The sequence below is a fragment of the Macrosteles quadrilineatus genome, unplaced genomic scaffold (genome assembly GCF_028750875.1).
Source record: "Macrosteles quadrilineatus isolate MER2022 unplaced genomic scaffold, UCM_ALF_1.0 Scaffold_3__2_contigs__length_128488019, whole genome shotgun sequence".
Lineage (NCBI taxonomy): Eukaryota > Metazoa > Arthropoda > Insecta > Hemiptera > Cicadellidae > Macrosteles > Macrosteles quadrilineatus.
In genome coordinates, this window is record NW_026542596.1 from 87,856,318 (window position 1) to 87,874,408 (window position 18,091).

General features: G+C 33.3%; 1 protein-coding gene across 2 annotated transcripts in view; it reads left to right on the forward strand.

The window, feature by feature from the left end:
• Positions 1-300: 300 nt before the first annotated feature.
• The window catches only part of LOC128989678 (sodium/potassium/calcium exchanger 3-like), a 36,744-nt gene continuing 18,953 nt past the window's right edge, over positions 301-18,091 (forward strand). For both annotated transcript variants that reach the window (XM_054411665.1, XM_054411666.1), the window contains exon 1: positions 301-412. In XM_054411665.1, coding sequence (XP_054267640.1) covers positions 328-412 — 85 coding nt within the window. In that variant the 5' untranslated portion in view covers positions 301-327. The remainder of the gene's footprint in view (positions 413-18,091) is intronic.

An 18,091-nucleotide genomic window follows, 5' to 3' on the forward strand; every position in this document is an offset into this window, starting at 1 on the left:
TGCAAGGTTAAAAGAGCCTCTTGATCAACTAACAAAAATTATAAGTATATTATTTTTATTACTCTGAGGCTTGGATGTTGCTTCAGATCTCCCATGTAAATGAGCCTGATGACGAGGCGAATTTTAAATTTCTCGAAACGTCGGGTTTCCGGAAATCTCATGATTATCCCTAACAATTATCCAATTTAGTAAATTAATCTTCAATTTTTTGCCTTACTCTCGAGTGGTGTTATCAGTTAAGCCCGCGGCACATATGTAGCCTAGCTGAGGCGGGGTCTAACAACTTGTCCTAACCTAGGCACTACAGTCGGTGTTCTGTGCTCCGCCATGACGGTTCGCGGGATTTGGTTCTTGCCTCTCGCAATCTTCTGTTTATCACTCGCCCAACCGGCTGTTGCAGAAGACAAAACAAGTGAGTGCTTTTCGACATTTTCCTTGATAACGTTTCTCCTTGTGTCTTTAGGATTAAAAAATATTTCTTTGAGTTTTTGTTTAAAAATTTGTTTGTGTAAGTCGAAGATAGTGTGTGTGCGAAACCATTTATAATGTTTGATTGGATTGAATACTGTCTAAAACCAACATATTCAAGTTGTGGTATGATTCTGGGAGATCTTAAACAATATTCATTTTGCAGTTAAGTAATTGTGGGTATGCATAAAAATTGTTAGTGCATCCAGCAACGAATTGGTTTTATGTTTAATTCATTTCACAGTTTGTTGTCAGTTCAAAATTAATTTAAAACTCCAAGCAATCGTAGATATTACTGGAGGTTTAGCACCTTTGTCTGCGAGTCGTGTGTGTGGAAGACGCATGCTAACACAATGTAAACAAACAATGCCTGAATTGATGGATTGAAGGTTGCTTGTGTGATTGCTCGATTTGTCTATGGAAATCCCATCACTGTGTTACTATATCTACATAATTTTAGCTATTCAATTATAAGTAACTTGTATACAAGATAAACTCACTGATAAAATTAAGAATGCAATTATTTTAAATCGATCAGGCTAGGTAGATTATATTTGTAAGGTGAACTAAACTGCTTATTCATTATAATAAAACTATATTATTTACACTCATGGTTATGCAAATCTGAAAATTCTTCATTGTGACAATATTAATGTTATTGTTTTGGCAATCATGTTCTCACTACGATACGTCACAAAAATTAAACGTTTGAACGTAAAATGTTTAAACGTATTAAATTATAATTTCAAACATACAGTACCAGAATCACAGTAGATGAAGGTGATTAAAAACATAGGTTAAAATATGATTAAGTTTGAATTGAACTATTGATTGATTTTTGATATTCAGTGAACTATTGCGAATCCTGGCGCGTGCATGAATGTATGTTTTTTGGCAACTAAATTGTTATATGTTTTAGAATGAACTGCAAAATTATTCACTCTTTTATTGTAGTGCCATATATAGCACACGCAGTACAGAAATATCGTTCCACTTACTCGAAAAAAGCATCTTAAAGGCATTCAAAAAACAAGAAATTACTTTAACCAACTCAACGCAAACGGTGTTTGACATAAACAATAAACACACCTTGAAATGTTTTCATCCGATCCAAGATTATTTTTCTATCAATACTTTCTTCTATATACCTAATGCAATTATTGTTTTCTCTATAACATTTCTTTATCATTATTTTTAACACCCCTTTTCATCTGTCCTACTTATCTGATTGTTTCTATAAAGATGTCATTTTAATGCTTGTGATCTAGAGCAGATACGAATTGTAATTAAATAGATCATTTCCTCTGGGCTTTGCCCCTCCTAGCCTTTGATTTATTTTAGATGGAGCTTTCAAGGGTCCAATAAGTATCACCAAATAACTAATGATGGAATTGTAGTCTAACAGCGTGTTACCTTCAGTTTATTTTTTCAAAGTCAGTTTATAAATAAAATACGAATCTGATAATGAAAGTTAATTTTAAATATGCAACTTCTATCGATAATTTTAGCTTGATTCACTAAATGATTAAATCACTCTTTATTATATAGATCTACAATCTACATCCTTAATGTTTTGATCAATAGTAGTAATGTAATAATTGTCTTAATCAACTATTCTATTTTTATATGATGATGTCTTTATGTTAATTTTTCAATTGAGGTTAAGTGGCTATTGCATTAATCTCGTACACTTTTGAGCAACGTTAAGAAGCGCTATTTGCGCACGGGCCCACCTTAGTATATTTATAAATTAGTACTTCTGATTTAACCTTTTAAAAACATCCATTATTGCATTTTTGCATTATTGTCCATTATTGCATTATCTATTGTTCTTTTTTAAATCATGAATAAACAAGGTAACAGATACAGTCAATTATTCATACAGTTCTGACCTGCATGTAATTTAACAGTGGCCAGTCTGATTCCCAATCAGCATTCTGATAATCAGCTGGCGGCTACACTGATGAATGCCCGGCTTAGCTGATTGATGCTGATTGCTTTAAAAATTAAACTTTAGCTAATGGAGTTCACGCACAGGTCTACTTGATTGATTGTCCCTTTCATTTGTTTTGTTTGTTGTTATTTACTCGTATACTTTTATTATTGTGTGAATTTAAGTGGCGTAGCAGTTCTGCTTGATTTATATATTGAGTGTAAGGTGACAAAAACAACCATTGTAATCTAGCATTATTTTTTTTGTATCATAAAAACGTATGTAGCAGGAGGACATCATTAATAACTAAAAGTAGTAATGACGAAAAAGTCATATCTAAATCGTCTTAATTTTTTAAGTAAAAATTTACGATCGGACCACGGGAACGGGGCTTTACGGGGGGTTTTATGGGGTAAAAATTGGTTTTTCTCACTTTTGACCCTCAAAACACAAAATTTCCCGATTTCTCTTTAGACCTTTTTAAAGAGCTTAAAAAAAACAAATAATTTTGTATATAAAAGTATTTTTGTTCGATTGTTAGTAACGGAGAAAATTAAAAAAAAAATTAAATTTAAAATTCCCATGCTATTCTTATGGAGAATATTGTCAAATGTTGTAGTTTGCTTGTTTATGGATATATTTTGATCAAACTTGGCAAATTTATTTATTTTGTACTAAGCTATCAATATTTTACTCAAAAACACACTTTATTAGTTTCCTTGTAGCAGCAAACCTAGGTACTCGTTAAACCTAATGTTATTAAAATATATTTAACTGAAAATCAATTCAGACAAATAGAAATTCGCTTAGTCGGCAGGTTTGCTGCGGCGGGGGTATTTTAAATTTCAAACGAAAGTATTGTTGCATGAGTAATTTCCTTATTATATGTTGTAAATACTAATACACTCTTGAACTTGTTAATTAGCCTACAAATTATCGTATTCTATGTACGTAATACAATAAGGGGTTTCTATGATACATCCCTTTTTCAGCCATCCTACTAAACCGATTTTTACGATTGATGTGTCATTTTAAAGCTTATTATCTAGCGCACCTGCGAATGTAATTAAAAAGGTAATTTTCTTTAGGGCTTCAAATCCCTCACGTTTAATTTATTTCTAGAGTCCATTTTAAAAGATCCATTTATGCTGACCAACTTTCTCTACAATTGTTTAAATGTAAATTATAATTTAACAGCGATTCCTTCAGTGGAATGTTTAACGGCAGGAAGATTGTAAACAAGTGACAAAACAGTTAATGAAAATTGAAAATGCATTTTAACTAGTCTACTTATTTCCAACTGTGATCTGATGGGGGTAGGTAAGGTACTTTAAAGTGCAGATCGAAAATAAACAAATGTATTGTATATTAGTAGTATAACCTAATAGTAGTAGTAGTAGTAGTAGTCACCTAATAACTGTTCCAAACAAACATAATCTTGACAAGGTAAATACTATTGTATATTTGAAACAAGTTTTTCACCCTATTAAAATGCCCAGTTTGCACAAGAATCCCCCGTCATTTTAAAATCACATGTAATGCAGTAGAATTACTCAGCTTATAGTTCATTCGTAGACACATTACCATATGAAGTATGTTATTTGGGTGAAGATTGAATAGCTGTAATTAAACTTTCAGTATAACCAAACATTTAAAATTTAATTGACGCAAAATACGTAGAAGAGCATTTACCAAATGTGTTTTTTTTTTCAATCGTACTCTGAAATTGTTTTAATACAAAGCATAATGTTTAGTGATTACGTTATCCATTAAGTAGGGGAATAAGGGGGGAAGAGAGCTGTATGAAAAACACAATTTAGTTTTTAACTGGATACAATGAGTTAACCTACTTTATTATAACTAATTTTTACAGTTCACCTGATCGTTAAATTTAAGTTTAAAATAATAATTCGTCTCTATTATTGCATCAAACGCATCAAATAACTTAATATGATTTAAGAAATAATTTTTTTTTAAAGAAGGTGTTACTGTACAAATTCCTACTCACAACCAAACTAACAATCTGTTTTGCTGCAGCGGGGGTATCCCAATACAGGACAGGATCGCTAGCTTGGTAGGTTAGGTTTAACAGTATTTTTATACGGCCTACATATCTAACACCACATTCTCGTTAGTTGTACATATAGTTAGTTGTACCCATGTTAGTGTACATTGTACACGTCATTTGTTTATCCAGGTGTAGGCAGGCACAGCTGTGTGGTGTTAAACTCTGCTGTACTTGCACAACTTTACAACTATATCATAATGCTGAAATGTCAATACTTCATTGTAGCCTACTTTCTTAGCAAATTAATCTGGTTATTTAGGTATTTTAGTGTTCAACTTAAAATTACAATAATAACAATTTATAAATACATTATTTTCTAAAATTGCATATTTCGGGGTTACGTTTTCGTTACAGGTATAGGAGACATAAAACTAACTTTTTATTCCTTACAAGATTGCTATTAACAAACATGAAGGTCTTACCCATGGATGTGAATAATTGGTGTTTAAAAACAGTATATTGAAACAACATAATTTGTTAAATAAAATTTTCAATAATTAAGTTGTTTAAAGCAATACATTTTGAAATGCCTGATACCAAACAGATTGCAGAAAAACTGTCAACACCGCAGTTGGGTCGTAGATAATTTCTCAAATCAAAAGGATATAAATTTCATGTTATTGTCGCACAATCTTTAGAAAGTGCTTTGTTTATTGACAGACTAGATGTACCACTTGTTTAGTCATTTTTCACCTAAACGTGTTAAAGCCTAAAACTATAAACGATGTCATTTAATTGTTATGTTATATACTGTTGTCATTTAATTTAAAAGCTGTTTCAAAACTTATTACATTATATAGATTAAACTCAATAACAATTATCATCATTATTACTCGAATACTTCATTTAATTTGTATTGGGCTTGTAAAGCTCACCTTAAAACTAACATTGAATCACTAAGGAAAAATATTGTATAGCTTTAAAAAATCATTAGCATTATAGTTTCAAGAGCAAATGTAGGCTATTTTAATTGATTGTTTGGTTTATTAAACCTAACTACACTACACAAGTTTATAAGTGAACGTTAATGGTTTCACGCAAATTACACGCTATTATTTTAAACACGTCGTCAAAACAAATAGCGGATAATTTAGATTAGCCACGCACAAGGTTGCTTACGTTAACACTTACAGAATTACTTGATAAAGTTGTATTTTCACCGCTCTTTTACCATATATTAATAGTTCACCGTTTTGGTTTGAGGTATATCTAACTTAGTGTTTACTTTCGAAATTTTCAAAGTGATGGAAATTTGTCAGGTTTTCAAAACCCTTTCCAAATATTTATTTAATTAAACTCATTTCGTTCTATGATATAACAAGTTCACTCACGAAAACTATCAATTATAAATGAGATGAAGACGCCACCTAGGTGCGTATTTTAACCCAAATATGAGTGAAGGGTGAGTGTAGAATAGAATTAGATGATCTGTGTAGCTTTATTACTGACTCAGCTGTTTCACTAGCCAGTATCATTACTTAAAGCCCAATGGTCAGGAACAGCTGGGTCCGGTTTCGAACCATCAAAAAGCCACTGACTTCTCAGGAACGATCGAAGTTGACCACTATAACCACTCGGCTAACTAGCCAGTGGAATCGTTTAAAATTCGTAGACGAATTATTGGTTTGTCAAATGTACAATTTCAAACTAAAATGGAAATCACCTAACAAAGAATGTAAATTTTTTGGGGAATAAGCATTGATAATATGTTTCACAAAGCTAAAAATAACGTAATGGATTTATTTTTATGGAAAATTAAATTACATCCTTGTGAATGATAATTTAGAAGTTTTCCGGACGGGGCATTGCTGCAATAAATAATAGCTTTAGCTTTAGCTATACAACAAGAATGTAATTGACTTTCTGAATATAAGGTGGCTGCCACCGATCTCTAAAATAAACAGTCATATATTATGCGACTGTATAAAATAAGGATAATTTATGATGGTTAGGTTAATCAAGAAGATGTCCACTCGATTTCTATTAATATAGTCTTAGAAAATACTTTGGAAAACTATTGACTATAATATAAAGCATTTTGATACTCATTGAAAATTTATTTATACGAGAGGTCATCCAGTGGTCGAAAGCTCGACCAAAAATATGTAATGTACAGACTTTTATTACGTAATGTTCATGCGATTTTATTCTATTTGTTTTGGTTTCTGTTTGTTGTTATTTCGTCACCAGCATGGCAACCCATTAGGCCAATTTACTTATTAAAAAAATTTTTAATTCATTTTTGTGCTTATTTTTAGCCTATTTTAATTTATAAAGGGATTCTGCACGTCTACAGGAAAATATTTTTCTAAAAGTATGCGTAGATTTTCTCTTAGATGCACACAAGCTTAGAAAAAAGGTTTTTAAGAAACATGCTTGCATATTAATAGATTTATTATTTGAGTATTCTGGTTAACAAAGTTCATATTATAGTAACTTGGGCTTTCTATCGACCAATCCCGCCAATTACTAATAGTTTGTAGTTGTATAATACCTTCACTATATTGTTTGGACCCCTTATGAGACCACCTGTTAAAAAAATAAATGCTAGCCTATGTCAGGCAAAGAGAACTCTTTCTCTATGTATTGAAGAATACATTCCACTAAAATATACAAGACAAATTATCCTACCTTAGATTAATTTTATATTAAACATTTTCACCCATAGCTTGGGAGCGAGCCGGTCTAGAGGTATAGCTCGGAACTTTGCCTCCTGGGTTCCCGTGTTCAAATCCCACCAAATCACTAATAGATTTCATCTAAGTGATAATGCCGCACCCCCTAGGTCTAGCCTGAACTAATGTGAAAAACAATCTCGGGCTCATGTCTAGCGTCTAGGACAAAAACCATAGGAATCTTTCTTAGATTTTTAACATTTTTATTCAACAAAATCTTTCTTTCAACGAATCTCTAATACGACATTGACTATCAAACTTTTCTTACTTACCAACATTTGAAATGAAACACGAAAAGATACGACCAATATATGTTTTATTCAGTGTATTAAGTATCTAGAATGACTATTTCACAAGGCTATTAATCGATGTTACCTTCGGAGAGTGGTTTATTATATGCAAATCAAATAACTGAACGTCCTTTCGCGAGATTTGGCCAAAACTGCGAGTCGCCGACCTTAGTGTAGGACGGGTTTTATTCTCTTTTTGGGCGCCAATTCTTCAAAATGCCAAATGCTGAACTAATACTTTTTAGTGTATCACATTTTAAAGGACTTATCACGTTTGACGGTTAGATTTAAAGTTTTTTTGATTATCCTAGTTTTTGAAGGACTCATCAAGGTGAAAACGCCACCTTTAAATCAGATTTAATGGTTTTATGATTATCCTAGTTTTTCTAAGGACTTATCAAGGTGACGTATAGATTTAAAGGTTTTATTGTATCCTAATTTTTAAGTAAATGTTTTTCAAGTTAGGGTAAATAAGCTTAAAAATACTAATATTGTATGTCTTTTAGTGAAAAGTAGTTTTTCAAAATAAATATATCTATTTTCTCTTAGCCTAAATTTATATTTTTTTCTGATATTGAGATGGGATCCGAGCCACCAGGTCACTGCTTTATCAGGGAGCTAAAAGCATTTGGTGATTGGCAGGGTTTGAACCCCAGGCCTTATTATCCTTGAGAACCACGTTAAAACTATAAGAGTATCGGTTTCACTTATCTGTCCAAATTAAACCAAAACGTATATGAAAACTCGTATTGGAGTAGTACCGGGTGTCCCACGAAGGGGTTTAAACGTTTGATTTTTTATTACGTGCCCATTCATGCACCGAACCTTTTTAAACTTTACACAGTTTACAAAGTAGGTTCTAAAAATATTCTGGAAAAATTTCAACTCCCTAACCTTAGTAGAAACAAAATGGCGGCTTATTGACAAATTTACCAATGTGCTTTCTATAAAAACTACTTCCATGATTTATTATTAGTTATTTATTTATTATTATTATTTATTAGTTATTTGATTAATTTTTAGTTTTCCATTTGGCTATGTTCTAATTTTTTCTTGTTTTAAAGTCATATTGCCCTGGAAAGTAACAATAAAAATATTTTATAAAACCAAAAATACCTTTTTTAATGTTTTAAAGTAACTTTTTCAATATGCCGCCATTTTGTTTCTACTAAGGTTAGGGAGTTGAAATTTTTCCAGAATATTTTTAAAACCTACCTTGTAAACTGTGTAAAGTTTCAAAAAGTTCGGTGCATGAATGGGCGCGTAATATAAAATCAAACGTTTAAACCCCTTCGTGGGACACCCTATATAATACTATACAAATATACCTAATGTTATAGGCACAAAGAATGAATGCCCTATTAATTAGGGCAATTAAAGAACCAATTTGTACCTTATCCAATCGCAAGAATATTTAAGCGCAATTTACTTTCCTGTGTAAGTTATTATCTACTTTGAAAGTAAAGGAAAACATGTTTTATAATTAACGAATCATGTTTTTAGCTATTCGACGACATTTGCGCACAGCAAAAAACAATATTAATCATCGGGAAAACTTAACACAATAACATTCCACACGGCACGTAGTGTTTGGTTCTGACACATTTGGGAATATAAATAGCATTATTTACTTATATAAACATATTTAGATTCTATCACTGAGTACTCTTGAGTGTTTGTCTGGCTCAGTTAACCGACGCAGATATTAATTAGTGAAAATTATTAGTTGATTTCTTTAAATAACTATTCCTTCAATGGAAGGTATTTTGTAAGCAACAACATACACCCATCGGATAGTAATATTTATTGCCTGCAGGTAAAATTTGGTTACTAGTATGTTTGGTTGTACCTTGTCTTTGCTTGTGTCTCAAGATGAATAGAATCACCTTTAAAAGTTCATTTTAATTTGTTCTCAAATTTTATTGAGTCCTAGGGGTTTCCCAACATTGCTTTGCGTATTTTATCTCTTGTATCGAATTTATTGCGTTGAATTGTATTCTTGTTGCATAGAGTATATCGGATAGATTATTTTATTCTGATATTTATTTAGGGAATGCATTATACTGTAGATTCATTTTTATGCCTTGTACTTTCATATTCACTACTTATGTACTCAACTAATTTTTCACATATATATTCAGTATTATTTCATGAAAAAGTGTTGAATCCGTTTACAAATAAATTAATGCTCGATTTCGAGCAATTCACGGAACGTATCGCAATAACAGCGAGTGTACTGTTGGGAGGTTTATTTGATATTCTAACAGGGCGACGGTCTGTGGAGCTCAAAGTTAGCTTACAACTTGAGGTTAAACTTCGATTAGTGGAGATTGCACGATTACCATGTTATTGATGTCATGAACTGAACCTGTTAACTAAAGTTTAACTGAACTAGCTACGCTTAGAGCTCCCCTCACTTCTATGGTTTGTCCGTTTCTGATGGCGATTTTAAACACTCCTTGGTACTATACTAATGGGTTGGCCTCTAGTTCGTAAGAATTGACAAATACAGTACAATCTTGATAAGTCCCTCTTGTTCAAATAAGACTTGTTATCAAGGTAGACCAAGGTGAGGTAGGTATCGAGGTTTTCAATAGCATCTAAAAGTGGTAGTACAACACCAAGGGCATTTTTATGCGACTTGTTACCAAGGGTGGTTTGCTATAGAGGGCGTTGTTATTTTAATTTTTTTTTATAATTAGCGTGAGGTCGACAAGTTTTAATAATGTAATTGTAAGGAAAGGGCGGACTTTACAGTCCAGGGTGGTCAACCATAGCGTTAATTAATAGTATTAAAATTTGCTCCATTTACCACAGAAAGAAACAGTTTTGGTTTATTTATAATCCTTGTGCCATACCCATAGAAACACAGGTAACATAAACTTTTAGTTTGAAACTTATCTTAGGCCAAACAATATAAATTTAGCACACCTGTTGCTCGAATTCGAGCAAATGTAAAGTATTACAGGCGTCGAATAACAGTCATCATTTCCAATTACTTAAAAGAGTCAACTCAAAGATCATGTAATCAATCACTCTTGCGTGTATCATGTGTTTACTATGAACAGCTGTTTTTAGTATGCAATTAGTGCAAAATAATCGTTAGTAAACAAAATCGTTTCTTCAAAAGATATACATTGGGATTTTGATGGCCTGTAAGACAAAGCCCGAGGACTTTTAATTACAGGAATTGGTGAAAAATGTCTACACAAAAAATACTTTTTGTAAAAATCCGTCCATGATTATTAACGGAGGAGTAGTGTTTCGTAGAAATAACCTTCCCGTAATATATATATAAGGATAAACTATTCAATAAATACTTCAGAAGTAATGAGTGAAGCCAAGTTTTTATTTTAATATACTTAATGAAATCTTAAAATCTATCTTTGCAATAGATTTGCATTAGTAATTGTAAATGCAAATTCTTTGCAATTAATGTATCTGTAACATACTCAACGGCCAAGGTTTTGGACGATATAGTTAATTTTTCTGTTAAATACACCCGTTAGATTATACTCCTTAAACCTGTAACGACCAGCTGAAGTATATTTTAATGTTATTTAAGTTCCGTTTTTATAAAATAATGTTTTGTTCTTTATTATTTACAAGTTGTAACTTGTAACTTGTAATTTCCATAAGATATTGGGCGATCAGCCGATTTACTAGCAATATAAGTTTGTAATTTATTATGAAACACTCCCCAGATTGTATTACTACTTGTAGGGGAAGCAATTCCATCCCCACCACTTTACCCTAATTTTGAAACAGTAGCTGGACATCTGTTAATAATCCCAAACTTCCAATCAGCTGTTTAAGAGAAAAGTTATTGTTGATAAGCTCTGAGAGAGATCATACAACTATGTTTTCTAATATAAGGCTTCCGCAACAGTTGGCCAAATAATGTATTCTACTGCAGTATCCATAGTAAATGGTAATTGTTAGATAATACTGCCTTTTACAGTGTTCCTTACTGCTTCACCTTGTAGAGACAAAATGTGGCAGATTGGTGACATTTACTGCTGGGCGAGGCACCTGATAAAACCGATCTTTACAACGGAGACTTTCCGACAAAATTTGTCTTCCTGAACAACTTTAACTACTTGAATTAAAATTTCTGAGTAGACAAGTGAATTTACTACTGAATCGTAAAAGATTTGAGATTTCCATTATTTTACTTTGTACCCACAAAAAACATGAACAATCATAGGAAGCAGGTTTTATCTCTTTAAAACTGCTAAATCAAAGACGTCGTATTTTGTTTTTGTTAAATACGCAGCATTGTATTTATACTTAACTTTATAGTTAAGTACCAGGGGACCGATCCATGGCTCGGTGTAGTTTATTTCGATTGTAAAAGCAATACAAAGGAAACTCACGATTATATACAACTAATTTTGGCTTTTATTATTAAAGTAACATTTCAGTGGAATTTCAATTTATTATGATGGAAATTTTCCTGAATACAGCTGTCCAAATTACATAAACTATAAAAAAGAGTGCATTGTAAAATCTACCCTTAAATAAGAGTGAAACATTGAGCCAGTGCACTCAAACGTCACCAACACGAAACACTCATCAACACTTGCTCTATTTTCCCCTAAATCGAGTAATCCTCTGAGTAATCTTTGCTCAATAAGTTACAACTGATATTTTCCCTTTGTACTGTATTAAGAGTTGGCTAGTACTGTGGATGTACTGGTATAAACACATGTTACAACACAAGTCTTTTGTTTCCTTTTTCCTTGTTATTTTGATCAACCAACATAGTTACTTAGCAACCCAAAAGGCCAATGTTAAATTTTTAAATTTTCAAACGAGTTGTGTAGTGAAATACAATTTTCCTGAGTGTGCCTGTCAAACACGTTTTTAATCACGCCTTAATTCCAAAATTTAATCGAAATCCTTCCGCTGGATTTCAAGATATATATTACAGACAGATAGATAGACAAACAGACATAGCTCGCATCAGAATATAGGATAGGAGTAAATAGACTTTTTTACCTTGGTCTGTAGTTTTAATTCTCGTTAGCAAAATGCTAGTTTCGTTGCATGCTTGCAGCACATAAAATTTACGAAGGTAAGGAAGCCTATTTTGTCATGATAAAAAGTATCAGCAAACTGACACATACATTCTCCCATTAGCTTGACATTTAATTTTATTGGGTAAGCAGTGGTAGTAGCTATGGGTAAAATCACAAAAAGTGTATTTACTTTTGAGATGTAATTTTACAGCGTTTGGGGCTGAGTTTGTTCGGAGTTAAGTACTATGAAATACGATTTTTAATCAACATATTATGAGCAATTTTTGTGAAAATCAGATTGTTCTATTATTTTAAGAGATTTGATGTGAAAATCACCATTTAAAATGTCAAAAAAAAACTTAAAACCCCCTGGATACCTTGGATTAGTAGTTGCAACGTTGTGATACGCGCGGTTAAAATCAGTCTAGTTGCAACTGTTATCTAGATACTACAGCTAAGCTTTTACGCCAAACCGGTGAAAAACAGTGAGGACAGTTGTTGTTGAGGAACAGTCTATCAGATATCAGATATTTGGCAGCCACCCAAAATACCCACATACAAAATTCAATTAAAATCAAATCACAGGTATACACAGTAGTTCTATGTCAACACACACAGATATCCTCCAAACCCACTTTTTGGGTTCAGAGGGCCAAATACGAATATGTCTACCCAAACTCAAAGTCCAAACTTTTGATTGAATACTCGCAAAAATATTCCAGGAGTTAAAAGGATTCATGTGTTACAATTAATTGTATGCTAAAGATTAAAGATATTAAATCAATCGCAAACATAAGGCTTAAGGCAATTCATGAAGCAAAAAATTCATTTAATCTATACTTTTGTTACTAAAACATTCCCTATGTATTACAACCCCCCCCCCCCTAACACGTGTCTGAAATTAACTAATTTGAATTGCACGAAACAGTCCATTGCAGAATGCAGAAAACAGTTTAATCGGTAATTGAGGACTTTATAACTCCGGGACAAACTCACTTCTGGATAGTGAACTAATTGCAAACGCTGATTATAATTACTGTTTATACATATGTTTGTGAGACTTCTAGGAACAATCGGGGTATAATCAACTCAATGATCGTCCTCTTGGGAAGGTTAGCTGAGTGACTAACCAATTAATACATTACTGAGAAGCATACATTCCATTTCAATGTTAAACCAAAACATGTGATCGGTGTAGAAACGTCAACAATGAAATCAGCTGATTGGCGAGCGGTAATGATCCATTCCCGCTCTTGGGCGTAAATGAGCTGGTTTGTGTACTGTTTACAGCTGTAGCAATGTGGTCATTTCCGTAAACTACAGTTTTCTTTATTTTATTTATTTATTATTTTTATCACACGACCTAGCCAAGCTGGTAAGGACAGCCAAACTTTAACGTTATGAGTTAAATTCATAAACATAAACTACCGATATGTCTTATAAGTTCAATTTTACTATATAGTGTAAGATTGGATAAAATAAATTTACGATTACATACTCTATAAGACTTTGAGACTTTAATTTTTCTACGTTTTCTTCGTGTTAAAATTCAATAGTTTGTAACAAAATTAAACGGTTATTCCTTGAAATTGAATAATTAATCAATTATTTTTATTGCTAACTATCATACGTTTTCAAACAATTAATAAAACTACCGATATGTCTTATAAGTTCAATTTTACTATATAGTGTAAGATTGGATAAAATAAATTTACGATTACATACTCTATAAGACTTTGAGACTTTAATTTTTCTACGTTTTCTTCGTGTTAAAATTCAATAGTTTGTAACAAAATTAAACGGTTATTCCTTGAAATTGAATAATTAATCAATTATTTTTATTGCTAACTATCATACGTTTTCAAACAATTAAATGAAATTTACGGTACCGGTACTTAAGAGGTTGTGAGTTCAGTAAACAATCATTATTAGTGTCTAATAATGGACTCAAATTTAGGTTAGCTCAACTAAATACAACCACACTCTGTAATGTGTGCTCCTAAAGTCTTGATAATCTTCATCACTGTATAGTACAATAGACATGGGAAAAATTACGCCTACTTACTCCGATGTCTGTGATTTGAGAATATGGTAAAAGATTGTCTGTGTAAAAGATCTTAAATTATACCCTTCATTCACACTCATAAATACACACGTGTTCAGCGGTAAAGTGTAAAAATTACTAAGCTAAATATAAATTTCCAAGACACACTATTTGCAAGGCCTTGACGCGCTCAATTCTTTTATAAATATTGACAAAACCTCTACAAAAGAGGTTTCCCACTAAACTGTCAGTTATATTTTGTCGGCGCTGACCGTGACAGATGTTCACTATTCAGTGTTATTTCCCAGATTGCTTGAGGCTTCACTCATTGACAAGTTGTGAGGTTATGAGGCAGTCTATGTGGTACAATAGCCTCATTAGTGCCCTCAATCAGTCCTATTCATCGCGAATGCCATTTTCCTTTTGCATTCTGCCAATCGGCCATTGTGGTTGGTGCATTTGTTTACCAAAACACACTGGTTTATTGTTATTCAGTTATTGTTTGGGTTGTGTTACGTAGGTGTAACTATTATGTTAGCCCAAATAAGTTGCGCCCGTAAGAATAATGTGTATTATTACTGCCAATATGTATGATAGTTTTAAAATCATGCAGGCCCTTTATTTAATTTATATTTTGTAAGTGAGCAAACAGTTTTCGTTACAAATAAATATATTTTGTTTTACCAATGAGTTCCAGCGGTTAGTATTTGAATAAAGTTCGGGGAATCTAATTTCTTGTCCTAAAAACAGTGTTTTACTCAATACCAGCTAAAAGCAATTAACATTGACGAAATGGCTTATAACATAGCTATAACGCGGCTATAACATGGCTATAACAAAGCTAAGTAGTTATTGTACTCACCTGATAATAAAAAGGTCGCTTGTCTGAGAATATTTTGATCTTCATTCTTAATTACTTTGCATTCTAAGGCCGGGGCCACACGTGGCGGATTGTCCGCGCGGCTTATGATCGTACGATCATAAGCCGCGCGATGATGTCCCGGCCACACGGAGCGGATGAACCGCTTCCGGTTGAGGTTTCCCAGCCTACGTACTGAGATTCTAACATGGTTTAATTCACTCGTTCTCGTTGTAGTCATGGAAGAAACACGTATGTTAGTTTGTGCATTAATAGTGTGTGGTGAGCTAGAGCCCAAGGCAAACCGAAATCATTGGGTCCATCATTTCATAACCGATAAACCATTTGTGTTCCAAACCTTTTACGAGCACATGCGAAACCATAGTTCGGAGTTTTTTGTTTTGTTACTATCGCATGTAGATAGCATCGTTTGACGAGCTACTTCAATTGCTTTGACCGCATATAACTAAGAAAGATATACTCATGAGAAATGTACAACATGAGAAATCCCACATTGTCTTTAACAAGTTCTATTGATTTGTCTGTATCAAACATTTTACACCTATAAACCGAAACGCATAAGCACAAACTAAAAAAAAAAACAACTAAAAATGCTTGAAAATGAGCTCCAACCGCGCGGACAATCCGCATCGTGTGGCCACTCTCATAAGACTACGTGTGTCATCCCCTCCAACGCGGCTTATGATCGCGCGGACAATCCGCGACATGGCGCGGACAATCCGCCCAGGCGGCTTAGGATCGCCCCGTGTGGCCACTCTCATTTGATTCAATGTGTTGTCGGACCACGCGGATCATCCGCGTGGTCCGTCCGCGCGGATGATCCGCGTCGTGTGGCCCCGGCCTAACACACAGAAACGTGTCACTTACTAAATAAAGCGGCTAAGTGTACACACATTATATCCAATGGTAGCTGCCTACTTTTATTTTTACTTTTCTCACTATACGTAATCATGGAGAACGTAGCTTATTGTTATCGTCAACATTTCTAAGTTTGAGTTTTGAGTGGAAGTTTATGGTCCTTTTAACCTCAAACAAAATTGTACAACTCTGCTGTAAAAATTACGGTTCAAGTTATTGCAACTTTTGTGATTTCTCACGAAAAATATCATATAGTTACTCCATCCGTCATCTATAAGGATTGTTGACAAGCTAACGGGAGAAAGTATGTGTCAGATTGCTGATACCGTTTATTACGGTTCAAGTTATAAACGGTGTGTTCAAGTTATAAGGGCATATAAGTGTGTTGTTCTAGGGAAATTTTTGATAATGTACTTTTCCACTGAATTGTTTTTACAATATCCTTACGGTGTGAGTTTTCTCCTAAGTTTTTAAGTGCTCAGTATTGCAAAAAAAAATTAAACACGATATACAAATATTAAATGTGTACACATAAACTGAGATTAACAAGCATAACTGCTGCCAACATACATTGTTCTAAACGCAATTTTTTTTATTGATTCAAACTAGAAAAACAGGCGATGCTGCAGCACGGGCAGCGCAGCACTACGTCACAGTGGTAGATATTTGTACTAAACTCTTACCATTAAAATCTTGCGAACAACCAGATTGTTTATTTACCTAAAACAGATGGGAATGGCGATGGCAATCAATTTATCAATGACATCTATCCACTAGTGTGACGTCATGGATCCTGCAGCATTGCCTGTTTTTTCTATTGCATTTAACTATCAACGAGCAACGTGTTCTACAACTGTTGTGTTATTACTTAGAGGTGCCATATAGACAATGGTTTGACGGAACTCTAGCCCCAAACTCACAAGTCCTCCACTATATGCCGGCCGGCATTGACAGCGACATTGACTCGCTCTCATATGCTAATTATTGCGTGGCAGACCCAGACCACCCGAACACAACAAAAACAATCACTGTAATAAATAATTATTATTGTAAACCCGTTTTATTATATGTACTAGACAGTGGTCACCGCATATGTTTTAGTATCTTTACCATTTATAATTAGGTATTAATTATTCAGTCATATCATTTTCTTTTGGATCCTGTAGAAGACATTCTTTTATGGACCGTAGTCATTGTTTCTTCAAATCTATCTATTTTATTAAAATAATTTGTTGGATTTTTGTGTACAGCAAATCGATTCCAAAATATTTATTTTTATAGACATAGTGGGTATCAATTTAAAGCTCTTTTCCTCTATGTGCCTTTCGCGGGTTTGGATGATAATCTCGTGAAAGCCCTTCCTTCGGTGGTAGGTTAGTTCCGCAGATAATGACCCTAGGGCCATAAATGGGTAGGTTCGTTCCGCATTTGAATCTGGTGGGCCCCTTAAGTAGGTAGGTTATTTCCGCATTTATATTGACAAAGGTGGGTTACACTCCATTAGACAAGGGTAATAATTAGCCTCACTAAAAGCCGACGTAGAATGAATATTGAACAAATTTAAGTTAAATATCCAAAGATTGGATACGCTTGTATCCGATTCGAAATTCGGAATATTTATGATACAAACTCTACATATTTTAGGTTTAGGATGTAAGAAAATCACCTGTTTCATAAATGTTAACAAAATTGATCTTAGTAATAATACTCATTTGACTATTTAGTAATAATACTGCACAGATACCGTACACACTATGATTAGTTGTGATAATAGTTATGTAAAAAATCTATGAACACACAGAATAGCACGCGGTCTAGATGCTTGAATTCTCCAAGTGATTGCAGCCACATACC